At 35.2% G+C, this 17,811-nt stretch overlaps 1 protein-coding gene across 1 annotated transcript in view; it reads left to right on the top strand.

Annotated features, from left to right (window-relative positions):
- The first annotated feature begins 951 nt into the window (after positions 1-951).
- LOC136030339 (serine/arginine repetitive matrix protein 1-like) overlaps positions 952-17,811 on the top strand; it is a 67,897-nt gene continuing 51,037 nt past the window's right edge. Inside the window, exons 1-3 of the mRNA XM_065709256.1 lie at positions 952-1,087; positions 13,569-13,716; positions 17,187-17,335. Coding sequence (XP_065565328.1) covers positions 13,581-13,716; positions 17,187-17,335 — 285 coding nt within the window. The 5' untranslated portion in view covers positions 952-1,087; positions 13,569-13,580. The remainder of the gene's footprint in view (positions 1,088-13,568; positions 13,717-17,186; positions 17,336-17,811) is intronic.

A 17,811-nucleotide genomic window follows, 5' to 3' on the forward strand; every position in this document is an offset into this window, starting at 1 on the left:
GAGCTTAGAGATCCTGGCTTAGAGGGAGGTCAAACATCTCATAGCCACGGATTACATACGTAAAGACTGAAGGCTTTTGGGACAGTCAAAATTTAACTTTGAGAGGACTAAGAAGCAATTAAAATATTATCTCTGAACCTTATTTTATGCTTTCGTTTCTTTCTCTGGATGCTCGATCTATTGAAGTGTATTCATCAGATAATATGCATGTAATTACTGAAATAAAGTTATTGTTTGTTATGTTATATTGTCTTTGCCTATGGACATAATTTATGTTTAGTAAAAAAAGGAAAAAGAAAGAAAAAAACTGACAAAGGGCCTTTTTTGACAGAAGCTCTTTCCAAGAGAATCAGGTGTGGACAAAAAATAAAAAAACAAAAATGCTTCCTATATAATATTTATTAAAGTCACGAAATTTTTTCTGCAAACACTGAAGTAGAGTAAATAATTTTGCTAAACCTAAGCAATGGGTGTTAATTAAGAGAAGTATTTCAGCTCCATAGGGAGTCAGATGGACAGCGGGGTAGTTTACTCAGCAAGAACTGGGAGTTCCTGTGAAATCTCTAAAAAGTTTATGGGATCTTCTTCCTCTAGACATAACCGTTGAGGTGTATCCTAAGACTTATTTTCAAATTTAAAAATTAAATAGAAACTCGAAACATAATCTTGAGGTTTAAATGATTAATTAAGCCATCTTTTCAAGCACTGGGCCTGAAGCTAATTTCGAATGGGTTAAAAAAGTTGTGAAGTGTATATATATGTCCACAACTGTATAAATTTGAATTTTATGTATGATATATTGTAAAACGATATAAGCTTTCCTAAGTTTTACTTTAAAGGACATAAACCTTCTCTAAAAGTGCATATAACCATATGGTTTGTATTTTGTTACCCAGTCCTGGCGAAAAAAAACAAGGATATCTCCCTGCCATCTATTAATTTGATAATATTGCTTTTCATCACTTTCACTTCTCTGCTTCTAAATACCTAAACTGATTTGATATTTGTGAATTGTTCCGTATTTGACCCAGTTTACTATTTGGTTAGATTCGATAAATCTAAAGCTGACTTTTTGATAGTAGGGCTAGTAAGTATTTAATATTTCTTATTATTTGCCTTGAAGCTGAATTGTCTGGATATTAGGCTACCCTTGCCCAACAGGCTATTTCAGGTAGGCTAGGCTAGATTTTAGTCTATGCATTTTATGGTGGTTTGCTTGGCTATTAAAATTTTGCTTGGTAAAACTATGGACTGTTTTTATAAATAGCTAATAAATGAATGAAAATTGCAAGAATTGATTTAGGCCAGGCAGGTCTGAACCCAACAATAAATTTTGGGGGGAGATGGATAAATTGACCAAGGGATGGTAGTACAGATTAAAATGAATAAATTAAATTTTTAGAATATAAGGTTCATTCTTTATTGAGACAACACTGTAAACATGCAATTATAAAATAAAGTCCAGCCATTTTTTTGTTGTTTATACAAATTTTTTGTTGTGAGCTAGTTATACACTAGAACATCCCTGCATATGCATAATAAGGCCAATCCATCAAGCTGTTCCTATCCTGAGGTATTCCTGGCATAAGATTCCACTCTTCTAAGGGTAGCCTATTAGCAAAAAGAATCATTGCATCAATCTTTAAAAATTGATGTACAGTAGGGAAAACATGCTTGTCACATTCTTTTAAGCACATTATGAAATATTTTGGGGTCAATGTTGGTATAAGCCTACTGGAACAATTTTTTGGGGTCATGAAACAATAGATACATTTTGACTTTTTGAAATATCTTTTCTCTCTTGCAAAACTACTGCAAACTCAACCTAACAAAAAATTGTCTCTAAAAGCCACAGAGCAATTTTTGGTCTTAAAACATTAGTGATTTCAAATTTCTGATCAACAAAAATGGAAATGATTGCAATTCTATAGCCTAGCCTATGTATAAATACAAGAATATTTGGGCTGTAATAACTCCATAATGGTGAGTTTGTGGTAGTTTTGTAAGAGAGAAAAGATGTTCAAAAAGTCAACATACATCTATTAACAATAGTTTCTTGACCCCAAAAAATTGTTCCCATAATAGCCTACCAACATTGACCTATTTTGGTGCCACATCTCCCAACTGTATCCATATTCTCCTCCACAAAGCTGACTCAGCTTGCAGGCTTCCTCTATAGCCTAACATAGCTGTCCATATCAAGACATCAAAATACCCTTTGTCTTTTCTTTGTTGAGAGCAATACAGTACTAAGGAAATAGGTATTGAATTGGCTCCAGCAACTTTTCAAGACTAAGAAATCTAAGATTAAGTTTCAGTTGTGACTTGTACAGTGAACATAGATTGCATGGGAAAAACATTCATGGACAATAGCAGCAAAACCTTGAAACTGGCCACTCATAGCCCTCCCCAGTAAAATTCTAGTTAATTGACTTCTTGCTATCTTGGAAAGGGTTTAGGTTAGGAAAATAAGGGATGAGTCAACAGGCTAAAGTATGTCCTGGGAAGGTACTTTAAAGTACCCACCTCCACTCCTTCTCCCTCTAGAGGGCCCTGAAATTTGCCTACATGACAGGTCTATACCTATTGAAATTTTGACAAAACAACATTTTACCTTAATTTTCAGTTACTAGCTGCTTTTTCTCTGCCTTTAGTTCTGAAAATGCAATTCCTGTTATTTGAGTAGAATTTTGAGCCATATCAAAGTTTTTTTTTTCAAAATTTAGGAACATATCTTTAAAACCTTATAAAATGGAATTGAGCAAAGTTATGAAGATGAAAACAATTTTGTTGTACTTCAGTTAAGCAGAAAATCTATCTTGCAAGGCTTCACTTGGAAAAATGTTTAATTGTAAAATGACTGAAGAACCTACAATGGCAACAGCCGAGGAAGCTGGTCAAAGAGTCTATGCCAAAAAACTTGCTGTTGATAGAGAAAGTAAGAAAAGAAAGCATGGATATAACCAGGAATATAAATGACGACCGGGACACAGGGACACAACTACAATGGGGATGCCAGGGGCACAGGCAGGATATATAATTGGTGACTGAGACACAGGGATTGTTTGAATAGAAATTACAGACTGGGACACAAATGACAACCAGGACACAGGGAATATAAATGACGACCGGGACACTCAAAGAGAAATTACAAACTGGGACACCAGGACACAAATGACAACCAGGACACAGGGAATATAAATGCTATTTATGTGCACAGACAATGGGACAGCAAAGAATGTTGTATATTCGCATGTTTTACATGGTTAAAAATATATAGTTATATCAATCTCTATTCACAGGTGGGACACAGCTACAATGGCGCGTAACTAATATGGCGTGTAATGACTTACGCGCGCGGGAGGCTTGGGGGGGGGGGGCGCGAAGCGCCCCACCAACTAGGTGTTGGGGTGGCGCGAAGCACCACCCCAACAGCTAGTTAATGTATATAAATTGGATTAAAACCCCTAGTGAATTTGGTTTATTTTTAAGACAGTTTAGTTTTAATTTTATTTATAAAATTAATAGAACATTCATTTTTTTTTATCCTCATTACAGTAATATTTGGAGCACACATTATCCTCTCATATTAGCCAAGACCTATAAGAATATACAAATTTCCTAATTCTTTTTTTTGGGGGAGGGATATATCCATTTTATCCCCTTTTGGATTTGCCCTTGAGACTAGGTTAGAGCTAGAATTAGTGCCTCTGTAATTTCTTATGAAGTAGACTAGACCTATGCCTCTATTCCTACTTGGTCCAGATAATATTTTGCTTTGATTAGCTTAGAAAAAGGTTTGTGTTGTAAAACTAATACTTTTAAGAAACAGGCCTGCATCATATCTATAGCAATAATGAGGGCAAAGGTAGGGGAATACCCCCTGTACTGAGCCAGTACCTAATCTTGGTAAAATGTTCTGATTAGAAATGGTCTTTCCTATACATAGACAACATGCTCCTAATCTTGGATATTATATGTGTAGGGTTAGATAGTTGTGATTGGCTAATGATTAGGACCAGACCAGTTGGGGGTGGCTGACTGCAATATTGGAAAAAATCTGGTCCTTCAAGACTTGAGCTTAGACAAAAGTTAGCTCTACTCTCTAGTTTGTGTAAATACAATTTTCTTTTATTTTGCAGCACTTGCCTTAGATTAAGTCAATCTAAGGTTGGCAATATTCAAGAAATTGGATAGTACAAGTATTAATTTTATGTCAACCTTAACATTTGGTGGCAATCATTAGGGTAGGCTATGTTATATATTTCATTATCTATTTTCCCAACTAAATGTAATTGACTAGTTGTTGCCTCTCCGAGTACATTTGTAGTCTCAGTGTCCATTGTGTATTCCCATTAATTGGCTGAATCCTTCAACTTCTTATAGGACAATGGAGTCATCAACATGAATTGTATGTAGCTTGTATAGTTTGATAGTTTTTTGCAAATACTCACCAGTTTTCCATTTATGTAGACACTGATTTGTCTAAAGAAATTGTACAATGCACAATTTTCATTTGATAATTCTTCAGGAATAGTTGGCATTCCATTGTTTGATTTCTTGACTGCCACATTGAAATCTATTAACATGGATTAAATCTATTAAAGGCAGATCCACAAAATGGTCTCCATTGGAAACAAAATTAAAAATCAATGTTTTCAGAGATCTGATGTTGTGGGTAGAATTGTTCATGGTAACTATGTTTTTCACTCAGATAAATATTTTATATATTGAAAAGATTTAAAGATGAAGTGATTGAGGGGTGGGATTCTTTGTGTGGTAGATATGCAATCTCTCACAAGAAATCATCTTTTTTGATCCAACAATTTTCTTTCTTGGTATCTTTTGTTTCTTCTGTAACTACGACAAGAGTGATGTCTTTCATTTCTGTCCTGATTAGAGACTGATCTGTGATGGTGTTTTTTGGCCTTTTTAAACCTTTCCCACTTTGACAAAATTTCAGTCACTTGCCATGGGATCATGAACTAGACCTAAGATTTTCCAAAACACTTTCTTTAAAATCTTTGTCAGAGCCCCTATTTTACAGTGTAGAGGATGCAAAATCTGTATTAGCTGGCACAATGTATTTTTTAGCAAAGGGTAGCACAGAGCAAAATAGCTTAGAAAAGCAACTGCCAAAACCATAGCCAGACATTGACAAACAATCTTTCTAATAATCCATTCCATGACCCAGTTGTTGTGGTCTAAGAGCAGCAACATAGCAATCAATATTAGGACAAACAAATGTAATTTTTCTATTAGCCATCTTGAACTGGTTGGAAATGACATCTAATCACAGCCAAATCTTTTGTTATTGCTTGAGGATTGCCTAACTCTGTTCTTATTCTTAACTGACTAAGTTCCAAATATGAAGTGTTTATATTGTAGTTATGAATATGATCTTGACTTAATTTTCCTTTCAAGAACACAAAAGAAGATAGCATTGCTTTTGCCAACTCTCAAGGTCTCAATGAATAAAGCATAAAGAAATTTGCAACTGTCTGAGGAGAAGGCAGGTGCATAGTCTCCAAAAATGACCTAATCCATCCCACTACTGCTACCTAAATTTTTACACATAACTTGATTATGTTATGTTTAGAACCAAGAACATCCCTCAGATTATTGTTGAGAATAATTTTCATGCTCTCAATAGGGATGCTAATGGAAATCTTGCCATCTCCCATTGGAAAATTAAATTGCAAGGTACTGTTCTTATAAGTAGAGACTCTTCTATTGATAGCACAAATAATTCATACTAGCTGTGATGGCTAGTCCCCAAAACAGTGCACTGCTGAAAATCTCTTACCATGCTGCTGCTGGGAAGGCTTCAGTGCACCACCACTGCTGCCAATATGTTTTGCAGTGTTGTGCTTCTGGAAAGCTCAAGCACTGAATTATTTTCTGAGATAATTGAGAGGCAAATATAATGCAAACCTACTATCTAACAGAAGATGCAAAAATTTTGGATATTCACAAAATGTTTTTGAAGCTACTCATCAACTATAGACTTTAGATTATCATTCACATGTTTCTGCCCTCTTTGCTACACTGTAATGTTTTCTAATTAAAATAAGTTTTGACTAGCCATGATATTCCTCAAATACCTTATTTATAATGTTTTGCAAAAATGCAGCTATTCTACAAAGGCCTGAAAGCAAGGTGGGAAAATTTTATAAGTAACCCCCCCCCCCCTAAAAAAATATACATTTGTACATGGAAGCATGTACAGAGTGGAAGAACTAAACTTATATACAAATTCTTTGTCTTCCTGACAGCCTTCTAAAAAAAAAACTTAATTTAAAATAGCAATTAATTCCTTAAAAGATTTTGTGATTTAGATGATGTTCTTGATGCTGATGCTCAGTTGCCCATTGTGCAGGTTGCTGATAATCTGCCTCCTATGCTACCAAAATATGAACAATGCAGATCCCCAAAACAAGATTTGCCCACAAGATGGAATGCAACATATAGCATGATGCACAGTATTGTCCAATTCAAATGCCCTCTGGCAAGTGTTTTGTGTAAAATTAGGAAACCTGATCTTGTTCTTAATGATGAGGAATATAAACAGATGCATGATGTTTGCTCTCTACTACCAAATTTTTCTACTATGGTTGAGGCTATTGAGGAAGAATTCTTTCCCCCTCTAAATAGTGCTGTGATGTGTTCACCTTGAGGAACAACCTAATGATATCAGCTGTATTTTACTCCTGAAAGAAAATGTGAAAAACAAGTTTGACTTTTGCTTCTCAAGGGATGATCTCATGGTGACAGCCACACTTTGGACTTCCAAACATTCAAGATAAATGAAATTGATGAGTGTCTGAACCTTCTTGATGGTTTACTGACAAGAAGAAAATTCTTGCTCAAAATGGTTAAGCCTCTGGTGCTGGTGGCTGATATAATGTTCTTCTAACATCTCATTTTGAATTTTGTCCAATCAACACTCCAGGCCCTCCACTTCAACCTGGGGTGAACATTTTAGTGCAGTAGATTTTTTTTACAAAGAGAAGAGGGCTATCAAAAAGTCTGAAGAGGAGGCTGTAATCTCTGGTTCTGTCATTAGATTAGCTACCCAAATTAGTTGTGTGAATATGCTAGTGTCTTTTCTCAGAAGAGCAGCAACTATAAATCTCCTCCTGATCATATATGAAAAAAACAAGGCTGCTCAATCACATAATGTGTCAGAATGACAATGCAGTACAGGATGAAAATGATGATATGCTTTGGCATCAAGTAGATTTATATCTAGGCTTGTAATCCATGCTAGGAGATCAAAAGGTCCTTCCTTAGTTGATGCAATCAATCCAACCATTGCCTTCTGCAAAAGATATTTTACTCAGCTGCCACAGATTGTAGCTTTGGCAAGAAAAGTTCTATTGTTGCCAGCAGAAAGGGTTTTCAGTGGTGCAGGATTGATTGTTGCTGCTAAGCTCTATGCTCTATACTGCTAAGTTCTTGTTTGCCCCATGCTGTATAAACAAGCTTATTTTTATACATGGTAGCTACAAGCTTTAAAGAAGAGTGATAGAGTTTATTTCTAACTTAGGTGTTTTGAATTTTTTATTCTGGCTCCTTTGAATTTTGAATCTTTTTATTCTGGCTCCTTTTTTATTTTAATTTAAAACTTAATTCAAATTAAACTCTGAAATTTAAAGCCAGAATTAAAAATTTAATAATATATAAAGGTTTTCTTTATAAGATGATGGCTCTTCTTATATATTAAACTAGCTGTTGGGGTGGCGCGAAGCGCCATCTCAACACCTAGTTGGTGGGGGCGCTTTGCACCCCCCCCCCCCCGCGCATAAGTAGTCACGTGCCATTGTAGTTGTGTCCCTGTGTCCCACCTATGAATAGATATATATATATATATATATATATTTATATATATATATATATATATATATATATATATATATATATATATATATATATATATATACTTTTAACTACATAAAACTTGCGAATATACAACATTCTTTGATGTCCCATTGTCTTTGCATATAAATAGATTGTCAGGTTTACTGACTTTTGAACATGCAACATATAATTGTCCATGGGAAAAACAGTCCGTATTCAGATCTATACCTCATTATTCTAATGATTGCCCTTGACCTTTGTTGATGGTGATTGCTAATCAAACGTTCCCTGTGTCCCTGTTGTCATTTATATATCCCCCTGTGCCCCTGGCGTCCCCGTTGTAGTTGTGTCCCTGTGTCCCGGTCGTTGTTTATATTCCCTGTGTCCCGGTCGTCATTTTTGTCCTGGTGTCCCAGTTTGTAATTTCTCTTTGAGTGTCCCAGTTGTCATTTATATTCCCTGTGTCCCGGTCGTCATTTGTCTCCCGGTGTTCTGGTCTGTAATTTCTCTTTGAACAATCCCTGTGTCCCGGTCGTCATTTATATATCCCCCCTGTGCCCCAGGCATCCCTGTTGTAGTTGTGTCCTGGTCGTCATTTATATTCCCTGTGTCCTGGTGTCCCAGTCTTTAATTTCTCTTTGAGTGTCGCGGTCGTCATTTATATACCCAGTGTCCCGGTCTGTAATTTCGTCAGTCAACAAACATGACGTCAGTTGACAAACAATTTCATGACGACATACAGCTCAATCCTTATAATGACGCCAGTCAACAAACATGACGTCAGTTGACACACAAACATGACGTCACTCGACAGGCACAACACACATACAACTTATTTATATATATATATATATATATATATATAGATTGTAAACAAGCAAGCTTTTTCAACTGAAAGTAAGGAGCAATATTAAAACTTAAAACAAGCAAAAATAATTACATGTATCAGGGGGTTAGCCCCCTTGTCAATACCTCATTCTTTATGCTAAAATCACAAAGCCTGTTGAATTAGAATAAATAGCTCTTTTGAAAGTCCTAAAAAACTTTAACATAAAGAGTGAGGTATTGACAACAGAGTGAACCCCCTCGTATATGTAATAATTTCTGTTCATTTTAAGTTTTAATGTTGCTCCTTACTCTCAGTTGACAAAAAATGAAGTAAGTTCCCTTCCCCCATAAAGAAAGTCCTTCATGGAAAGTTCCTCCCATGTAGCCCCATCTCCCACCCCCACCAGAAAAAATCCTTCCTGAAAATGTCTGTACACTTTGCAATAACCTATATTATGTGTAAACAATGTGCAAAGTTCACAACTTGCAGCCTGTCCTCTGGGGACTGTTGGGGATTAAGTCATCCTTAAAGACACAGTCATTGGTTTTTTCGACTATGCTGAACAAAATGGCTATCTCAAGATTTTGATTGGGTGACTTTGGGGAAAAATGAGTGTGGGAGGGGGCCTAGTTGCCCTCCAGTTTTTTGGTCACTTACAAATGGTACTAGAACTTTTAATGTCTGTTCAAATGAATGCTCTCACAATATTCTAGGACTACTGGGTTAATACAATTACCCTTTTAGAATAAAAAACCAAAACAAATAAACACATCTGTGATCTTTCTTCTAGGAAAAATATAAAATTCTACATTTTTCAGATAGGAGCTTGAAACTTCTACAGTAGGATTTTCTGATATGCTGAATCTGATGGAGTGATTTTCATTAAGATTCTATGACTTTTAGGGGTGCTTTCCCCTTTTTTGAAAATAAGGCAAATTTTGCCTGGCTTGTAATTTTTGATGTATCTATTGGTATTGAAATTCTATTTTCTAGAATTTTGGTTACTATTGAGCCATGTTGCTCCTTACTTACAGTTTGCTACCACAGATTGTTTCCAAAGCTTTTCTTTGCAAGATGTTGCTTCTTTTTCTTCTAACACCTGGAAACGAACCGTTCTTAAAGAATGATTTGACAAGTTTTCTGAAAATTGGCTATGTAAAAAAAAAAAAATCTAATATTAAATCCCATATGCTAAAGTAAAACTTTGATCATTTGATACACTTACCCACTATATTAAAGTACATCCACAACAAAAGTACCTCAATTGCTGAGATGGGAAGGAGAACAAATAAGCTCTTTCATTCCCAAAGAAGTTGGTTGAAATGTTCAATTTCAATTTTTCTATTATATTGCCCTTAAGTGAGAGGATTGAATCTGGAAACACTGAGAAATAATAGCTTCTGTTGCATAGAGAGCAATGGGTTGAGGAGTAGGGAAGGCTGCAAGACCAGGGAATTTAGACATTAGATAAGATATAAACTTCAGATTCCATCAAGGATTCATAGATTAGCTATGAATTTATGGTCCAAGTAAATTTGTTTAATTCAAGTTTTATTTATAGCTTAATTTAAATTAGATTTCAAATGAACCTTTTTTTTTATCAGATTAATTAAAATATCAGGCAGTGTAAGGTCTTGCTATCAATCATCTGGGTTAAAACAATGTTTGTGAGAAGTTAAGATTGATATTTTGTCATTATTTTGTTCAAGGTTTGGTCATGGTAATGAAGCTAAAAAGGAATTGTGGATCAAATTCTGATAAAAATTAATAGCCTACCAGTTTAGTTTTCAAGATTTTTAAAAGTAGCTGAAAAAATCTAGAAATAAAACAAACATCAATCAATTGACAACGGGTTGCTGAAAATTTTTTGGCAGCCTGCTGTCAAAATTTTTTTGGTGGTATGCTGCTGCTAAGTAATTGGGTCTGCTGCTGCTGAATTCTATTTAAGCACAGCGTTAGAATCTAGTGATGGCACAAATCATTCATGCTAGTATGTTTTTTGTATACACCCAATTGTGCCCATTGGGGTGTACTTGACCAAATTGATGTTACTAACTGCTCAAGACATTTTGCCAGCTTTGTCTCTTACTGAGACTGTCTGTTTTGGTTGTACTCTAATTAGCCATGGCTTTCAAGTCTTTCATCAGTCCCACCAAGTTGATTTTGATTTAGATTTAGATTTAGATTTATTATGAGTCCAGATAAATCTGGATTAAAACAATCTTCAGTTCAGCTATTTTGAAAACAAGTCAGTAAATAAAAAGACTTGCAGTTATCAATTGGCTGTATCTATTTCTCTCTAAATGCTTTATGGAGAGCACTAGTCAAACTTTAGTATGAATAAAGGACTCCTCTCTTATATGAATGACAGGACAAAAAGGCCTTTCTTTGTGCCCTTGCTATGCTTTGCTTGGGCCCTCACTTGCTCACCATTTTCACTCAGTATTATTGTGCTGTTGTGGTATTTTTGAACTCCGGGAAGTTACCAGCCCATTATTCAGCTTTTGGCCTATATATCTCAGACTATCTTACAAATAAAATCCTAGAAAGTCATAAGACAAACACCTGATAATTGTCTCTTTATAACTACAAACAAACCTCCAATGCTCCTTAACATTTATGACAATCTTAATAAAGCCTTTCTGTATAATTAGACAAACAAAATTTACTAGGCTAGGCATGAATGTCAGATTTTTTTCAGAGGGGGGGGGGGCTAATAACAAAAATCCGGGGGGGCAATAATAAAAAGAACCAAATTTATTTAACATTTTAAAGAAATGTCTTGAAATTAAAGAAAGTTTTAGGATTTGCCCTTCCCCCTGCATGCACATTCATGCCTATGTGGGATGCCTGAAGATATTTGGGAATGGGATCATACTAAGTTTATAGATATAGCCTATTATTATATGGAAGTTGTGTTTTGACATATTTGTTGGTATTTGCTCTCATTTATCATTTCATACTCTCATTTTATAGGCAGCACAATAGTGCTGGTTAAGTAAAGAGCAATGTGGGCAAAATGGCTAGTGCCCTTTTTAATAGTCGAAGTGATTGGAGGACAACCCCCTTCCCATGCCTACCATTTCCCCAAACCCATCCAATTCAAATTTTTAGATAGCCATTTTGTTCAATATAATTGAAAGGCCTGGAAATTACGTCTTTGAGGATGACACCCCCTCCCCCAAAGATCGTCAGGGCGAGGGTTGTTGTATGCCTGGGGGCATATAAGGAATATGTAGAAAGGGTGATTGTATAAACTTCAGAGGGGGCTTATTGGATTGGTAATCAGAAGTTCTAGTGTGTTTTTGAAGAACCAGAGTGATTGGAGGATGGATACCCCCCCCCACACACACCTTACATTTTCCTGGAATGCATCTGATAAAAAATTTGAGATGGCCTTTTGTTGTTGTAGAAACTTCGAAAAGAGCTCATTCTAATGGAAATTGAAAGGGCTAATGCCCTTTTTAATAGCTGAAAGTGATTGGACAGCAACTAACCCCCCTTGTATACCCACCATTTTACCGGACCCATCCAATCAAATTTTGAGATAGTTATTTTGTTCAACATAGTTGAAAGGTCTGGAAATTATGTATTTAAGGATGGCAAGCCCCCTGCAGCCCTCAGGGAAAGGGTTGTAAGTTATGCCATGGAGACATATAAGGTTTATATAGAAAGGGTGATCATATAAACTTCAGAGGGGGCTCATTGGAATGCTAATAAGGAGTCTTAGTGCCATTTTTGAGATTCAGAGAAATGGAAAGGTAGATAAAGACCCATCCCCACCCACACACATCGTATTTTCCCAAAATGCATCTGATACGAATTTAGAGATGGCTATTTGTTGTCATAGAAACTTCGAAAAACACTCATTTGGTTGGAAATTGAAGGGGCTAGTGCCCTTTTTAATAGTCAAAAGTGATTGGAAGGCAACTAATCCCCCTCCCACACCCACCATTTCCTGAAGCACATCCAATCAAAATTTTGAGATAGCCATTTTGTTTGATATGATTGAAAGGTCCGGAAGTTATGGCTTCAAAGATGACAACCCCCTGCACCCCTCAGGACAAGGGTTGTAAGTTATGCCCTTAGGGGAGTTAAGATTTTTATAGAAAGGGTAGTTTTACAAACTTCAAAGGGGCTTATTGAATCGGTAATCAGAAGTTTTATTACTATTTTGTTGTAAGATTCTTTTGTTGTAAGGTAGTTAGGGGTGGCTTAGCATGCATAGGTAAGTTAATTCTTACAATGTACATGAACATGCATATTATATATACATACTTGTTGCTTTTATATTTAGTCTAATGTAAATTCAAGAAATAAGGGAAGATTTACAAATAAATGCAACTAATATTTGTTGTTGATTTTTTACTTTAGAGTTTTGCCATGTAATCCCAGATGATGTTCTTATTTTTCCTTTCTTTTAGTGATAACCTTGTTTTCTTTCTTACCAGTTTTATTATTTTGTGGAGCATATTGTAAGATTATTCTTACATTAGCCTAGTCTGTGGCTTTGCCATTCCTTTGGTAAAAAATCTTTGCAAGATCATGCTACCATTAAAAATTTCCTTATTCCAGATTGTCTCTCTCTGTTTAAAATAATTGCATTTTATATAGTATTTCATATTTTTCTTTAATAGTGTAAAAACAAAATTATAATCATGTTTTTCGTTATTATTTTATATTTTTTGCCATTTCCATTTGTGTTGTTGTTTTTATTGCAGCTTTTCATTGTAGTATTACTAATTTCATTCCATTTTTGTCCTAAATTCAGTGCTTATTACACAATGGAACTTCAATATTGTCAGTTTTCGTTTTTCTGTCATCTTTCTTTTGTTGTCAAGGAGGATTAGTGGTCATTTATTTGATTTTTTTTTTATAGGACACTAAGAAAATGAGATCCCCAAGAAGAGGGGATAGAATAAGAGACCCTTTACAAAGGCGTAGTGGGCCCAGACGTCCACTGTCTTCAAAAACTAGGGTTATTTCTAGTAGACCACAAGGAGATTTGGGATTTAGAAATTCAAATAGTAAGTTCTGTTTATATTAGCACAAGAGAACATTGAAACATATTTAGTGTCAAAGCAATTGATTGACTTCGCAATTTTTATGTTCTGAACAAGTTGACTGTGAAGAAAAAATTAAAACAATCAGGGGGCATCCTTCTATATATCTTCATGCCTTTCTATTTTTTTGTCTTACCTAGGCATAATGGCAATGTGTAAAATACTTATTTTAGTTCTTTTCCTTCCTTATTGATGTATGCTTTAAAATTTTGAGGTTTTATATAGAAGTTCAAGAAAGACATACAGAGTGATTTTGAAGATCGACTATTGAAGAGGATGGAGGAGTAACTCCCTTGAAATACAAGTTTCAGATTTGCCTCATAGCTCAAACTTTCAGAATACATAACCAAGATGTATTTTTGTGAAATACTTCCCCCCCCCCAAAAAAAAAATGAAAATATTTTTCAACCATTTTTGGACACAATGAGGTCAAGGAGTACTTCATCTGTACCCCTTCCTCAATGCATCTTGTTTGACTATGAATATTGTGGCTTCAGGAGAGTAACTTATCACTAGAAAATTCTTTGAGGGTACATTCTTGGTAAACTAGGGGACTTTTACAGGGACAACCCCATGCATTTAATTTGGGAGTCTCATATTTTATGTGCGCGTGTGTGAGGGGGGGGGGGGCAGACACATCAAACCCTGGAAAGTCGACAAATCATGTGAAAATTGTAGGAAGCTATGGGGAAATCCTTAAAAATCTTGCTTTTCTTGGAGGGGGTATGTGTTTGAAAGGGCCCATTATACATACATACTTGGTCTAGACATGTTCAAAGAAAATGTAATTGGTTTAACCAAAGGTAAGTACCAATAACTCTGTGTTCATACTCCATCATCCACCTGTTATGCTTGAACAGTAAATAATGTCCAGGTTTCTTAGTTAAGCTGAAGTCTTCACAAAGCCTTACTTTCAAAATGTGAAAAATGCTGCTGAAAACTACCTGCATTTGACTGATTGCACATCCAACTAGAGAAATAAAAGCCTAGTCGCATCCCCAGACAAAAATTTTCAAAGGCTCCCCCACAAGGGACTGCATAATACTACTTATCCTCTTGTCATTTATACATGTATTTTGCTTAATGAACTTTGATGGGGAAAAGCTCTTTTATATCCCCCCACCCTCTGTGGCTATATTTGAAACCTGTTCACTTTTATTCTGATGAGAATATTGATACCATACATTTAAGATATTTCTATTTGCGCATTTAAAATACTGTAATTTATTGCCATTGCCTATTCATTGTAACATGAATTGTATTGTTTGGATCTGGAACGTGTTATTTCTCAATATTAATAAGCCTTTTTTCCTTAATTGTCCATCAAAATAAAGACACGTTCCTAGAGCAAGATCAATTTGCTGAATATTTGAAAAAGACAGCTGTCTCTTTTTAACAGAACCTACCCAGGAGAGGCTCTGCAGGAATCAAGGCATTTTTGAATAAAATTAAACTATATATAAGTAGGGAATTTCTTTATTGATTAAATTTTGTTAGTTTTACCATAATAAACTTTTGTATACTTAGAAATTTTTAAAAATTCTGGACTCTATCCCACACACTAAAATAATTGGAACTCCTCCAAAACAAAAGTTGTAGGTGTACCCCAGCTTTTTGTTGTCTGGCGTTAACTTATCTGGTGTTAGACAGCTTCAAACAGGCGTGTTGTAAAAAAATTAGAAAACGCCTTATGTTTGGGAGAACACAAGGCCAAAGCCCCCCTCCCTCGCATACCTGGAGTGCAATATAATATGTAATAAAGATTAAAAATGTTATTTTGATATATCTGATATTGAGAAGCTTCTGTCCTTGTCCAATGCATTGCATACAAAGTTCAAGAACATACAGCTGTTGATTTAATTATGCACTAATTTGCACTTTCTGCTGAAAAAAGGAGTAAAACGAATAATAATTGCTTTGTAGAAGAAATAAAGTTTAGTGTATGCATCATAAAAAATAACAAAAGGAAAAGTTTGCCAAACTGTTGAAACTAAATTCCAGCTCCAAAAAGAACTGAAGCAAGGAAAATTTTGAAATTTTTTTGTCCACATCATGACATTTTTTTTCAAAACGTTTTAAGTTTCTTCAAGAAAGTGCTGTGATCTATTGAATACTAGCACAGGAGTAGAAAAATATTGCAAAGACCTTTGTGCTTGACTCTCGAATAACGTATAGCGTGTCTTGGGCCTGTTCATAATCATCCATCACGAGGAGCCTTAAAAACACTTTGTATCCCTTACTTAGGCTTCTATAATAAGGCGGCTCATTTGGAAGCTCATACTAATTTTGAAAATTATTAAAAAGACCTAAAATGATTATTGTAAGAATTGCTCAAAAATCTGAACGAAAAATTTGAATACTTAAAAGAGGTCCCACTCAGTTTAGTTTTTGTCTTGAATAGGCTTAAGTGGGCAACTTGAACCAGAAAGAACATTTTCAATTGTGTATTTTGCAATAACACTTGTACCATAAAACTGGTATTTCCTCCGAAAAAAAAACTGATCCTTATTAAAAGATAATTTTTATACTTTCTTTGAGTAGGCTGTCTAGAGTCTTAATTTATATGTTCTATATTTCTCATACGTTGGCAAAAAATAATCCTGATTTTCATTATGAGTAGTCAGTCAATAAGTCAATAATATTTTATTTTTTAAAGTCAGTGCTTTAATTTTTTGTCTTCTATGGTAAAACAAAGTTAGAATCTTCAGTATTTCAAAAGGCCGTACCAAAGGTAAAATGTCACCAAAAAAGTGTATGGTTGCTTTCATCCTCGGAAGAAGTAAACCTACCAAGTCTTGTTGAAATCCGATACCATGAGTACCAATACATCTTTTCTTTTATATAGTGATTGACCCCACTAGAACATACAAGTAATTGCAAAACAATTCTATCAGAGCTAATGCAAATAGCCATAATGACTAAGAGTACTCTGCTTGACATCAATAAGTAGTTTCAACTTGCCTTGGTTCTTATATTGGGTAAGTCTAATATTGGCAACACTGGTATGGGAGAGAAGACTAAAGAAAAATAGGATAAATCTTGTGAGCTCAATATTAAAATGAAATCTTGCAATAAAGTTTGACTGTATTTTAGAACAAAAATCTCTTACCATCTTTAAAGTTCTATTGCATCAACTACTCAATGACTTATATTTGCTTTCTTCTAAAGATCCTTGCACTCATGAATGATGACAGGATATGGAAATGCTCTCTCTCCATAAGACTGGTCAAAAAGACCTCGCCTTAATGAAAATTTGTGACCTAAAAATACTTTTTTTCTCGTGTGTTGAACCGCTCCTCTAATTTTGAGGTCTATGTTCATCCACTTGAATACTGGGCTTGCATGTGGATTTCATGCTTTGTAATTAGTGCTTTGCTAACATTGATTGTTTATTTTAATTTTAGCATTAATTGCTGGTTTTAATTGTTTTCCAGGAGCTACATTTGATCAGAAGCATTCAAGGTCGCCAAACCGTAAAATGTTGCCACCTAAAGATCGAAGTCGCCCAGCGGTCGAAGAGAGGCCAAGGAGCCCTGGATCTCCTGTGAAAGATTTACGAGAAAAATTAATATCAAAGAAAAAGGTAAGGTTCTAATGTGGACTAATTATACACACAGAGGATATCCCTCTAAGCATGCGTACACTTTCGGTGAACCCCGCCCTCAACCTTTGCCTAACCCCTTCTCCCCTTCCCCTGAAAAATCGAGCAGATTAAAAAAATTGTTCAAAATGTACTGTACCAGTGATGTTAAAATAAGACGGCTGAGGTTTACCAAACCTATACACTAATAGATATTATAAGCTATTCTATTTGAAAACTAATATTAAAATTGTTTCACTTGATTGCACGTGGCTCGTTTTTTTTTTGTTTTGGGGTGGGGGTGGGGTGCCGGTTAATTCGGAAAAAAAAAAAAAGTAGTATTTTTAACTTACGAACGGTTGATCAGATCATCATGAAATTTTATGTTTGGAAGGATATCGCGTCTCAGAGCTCTTATTTCAAATCCTGACCGGATCTGGTGACATTGGGGGAAGTTGGGAGGGGGAAACCTAAAATCT

This window comes from Artemia franciscana, chromosome 8 (genome assembly GCF_032884065.1).
Source record: "Artemia franciscana chromosome 8, ASM3288406v1, whole genome shotgun sequence".
Lineage (NCBI taxonomy): Eukaryota > Metazoa > Arthropoda > Branchiopoda > Anostraca > Artemiidae > Artemia > Artemia franciscana.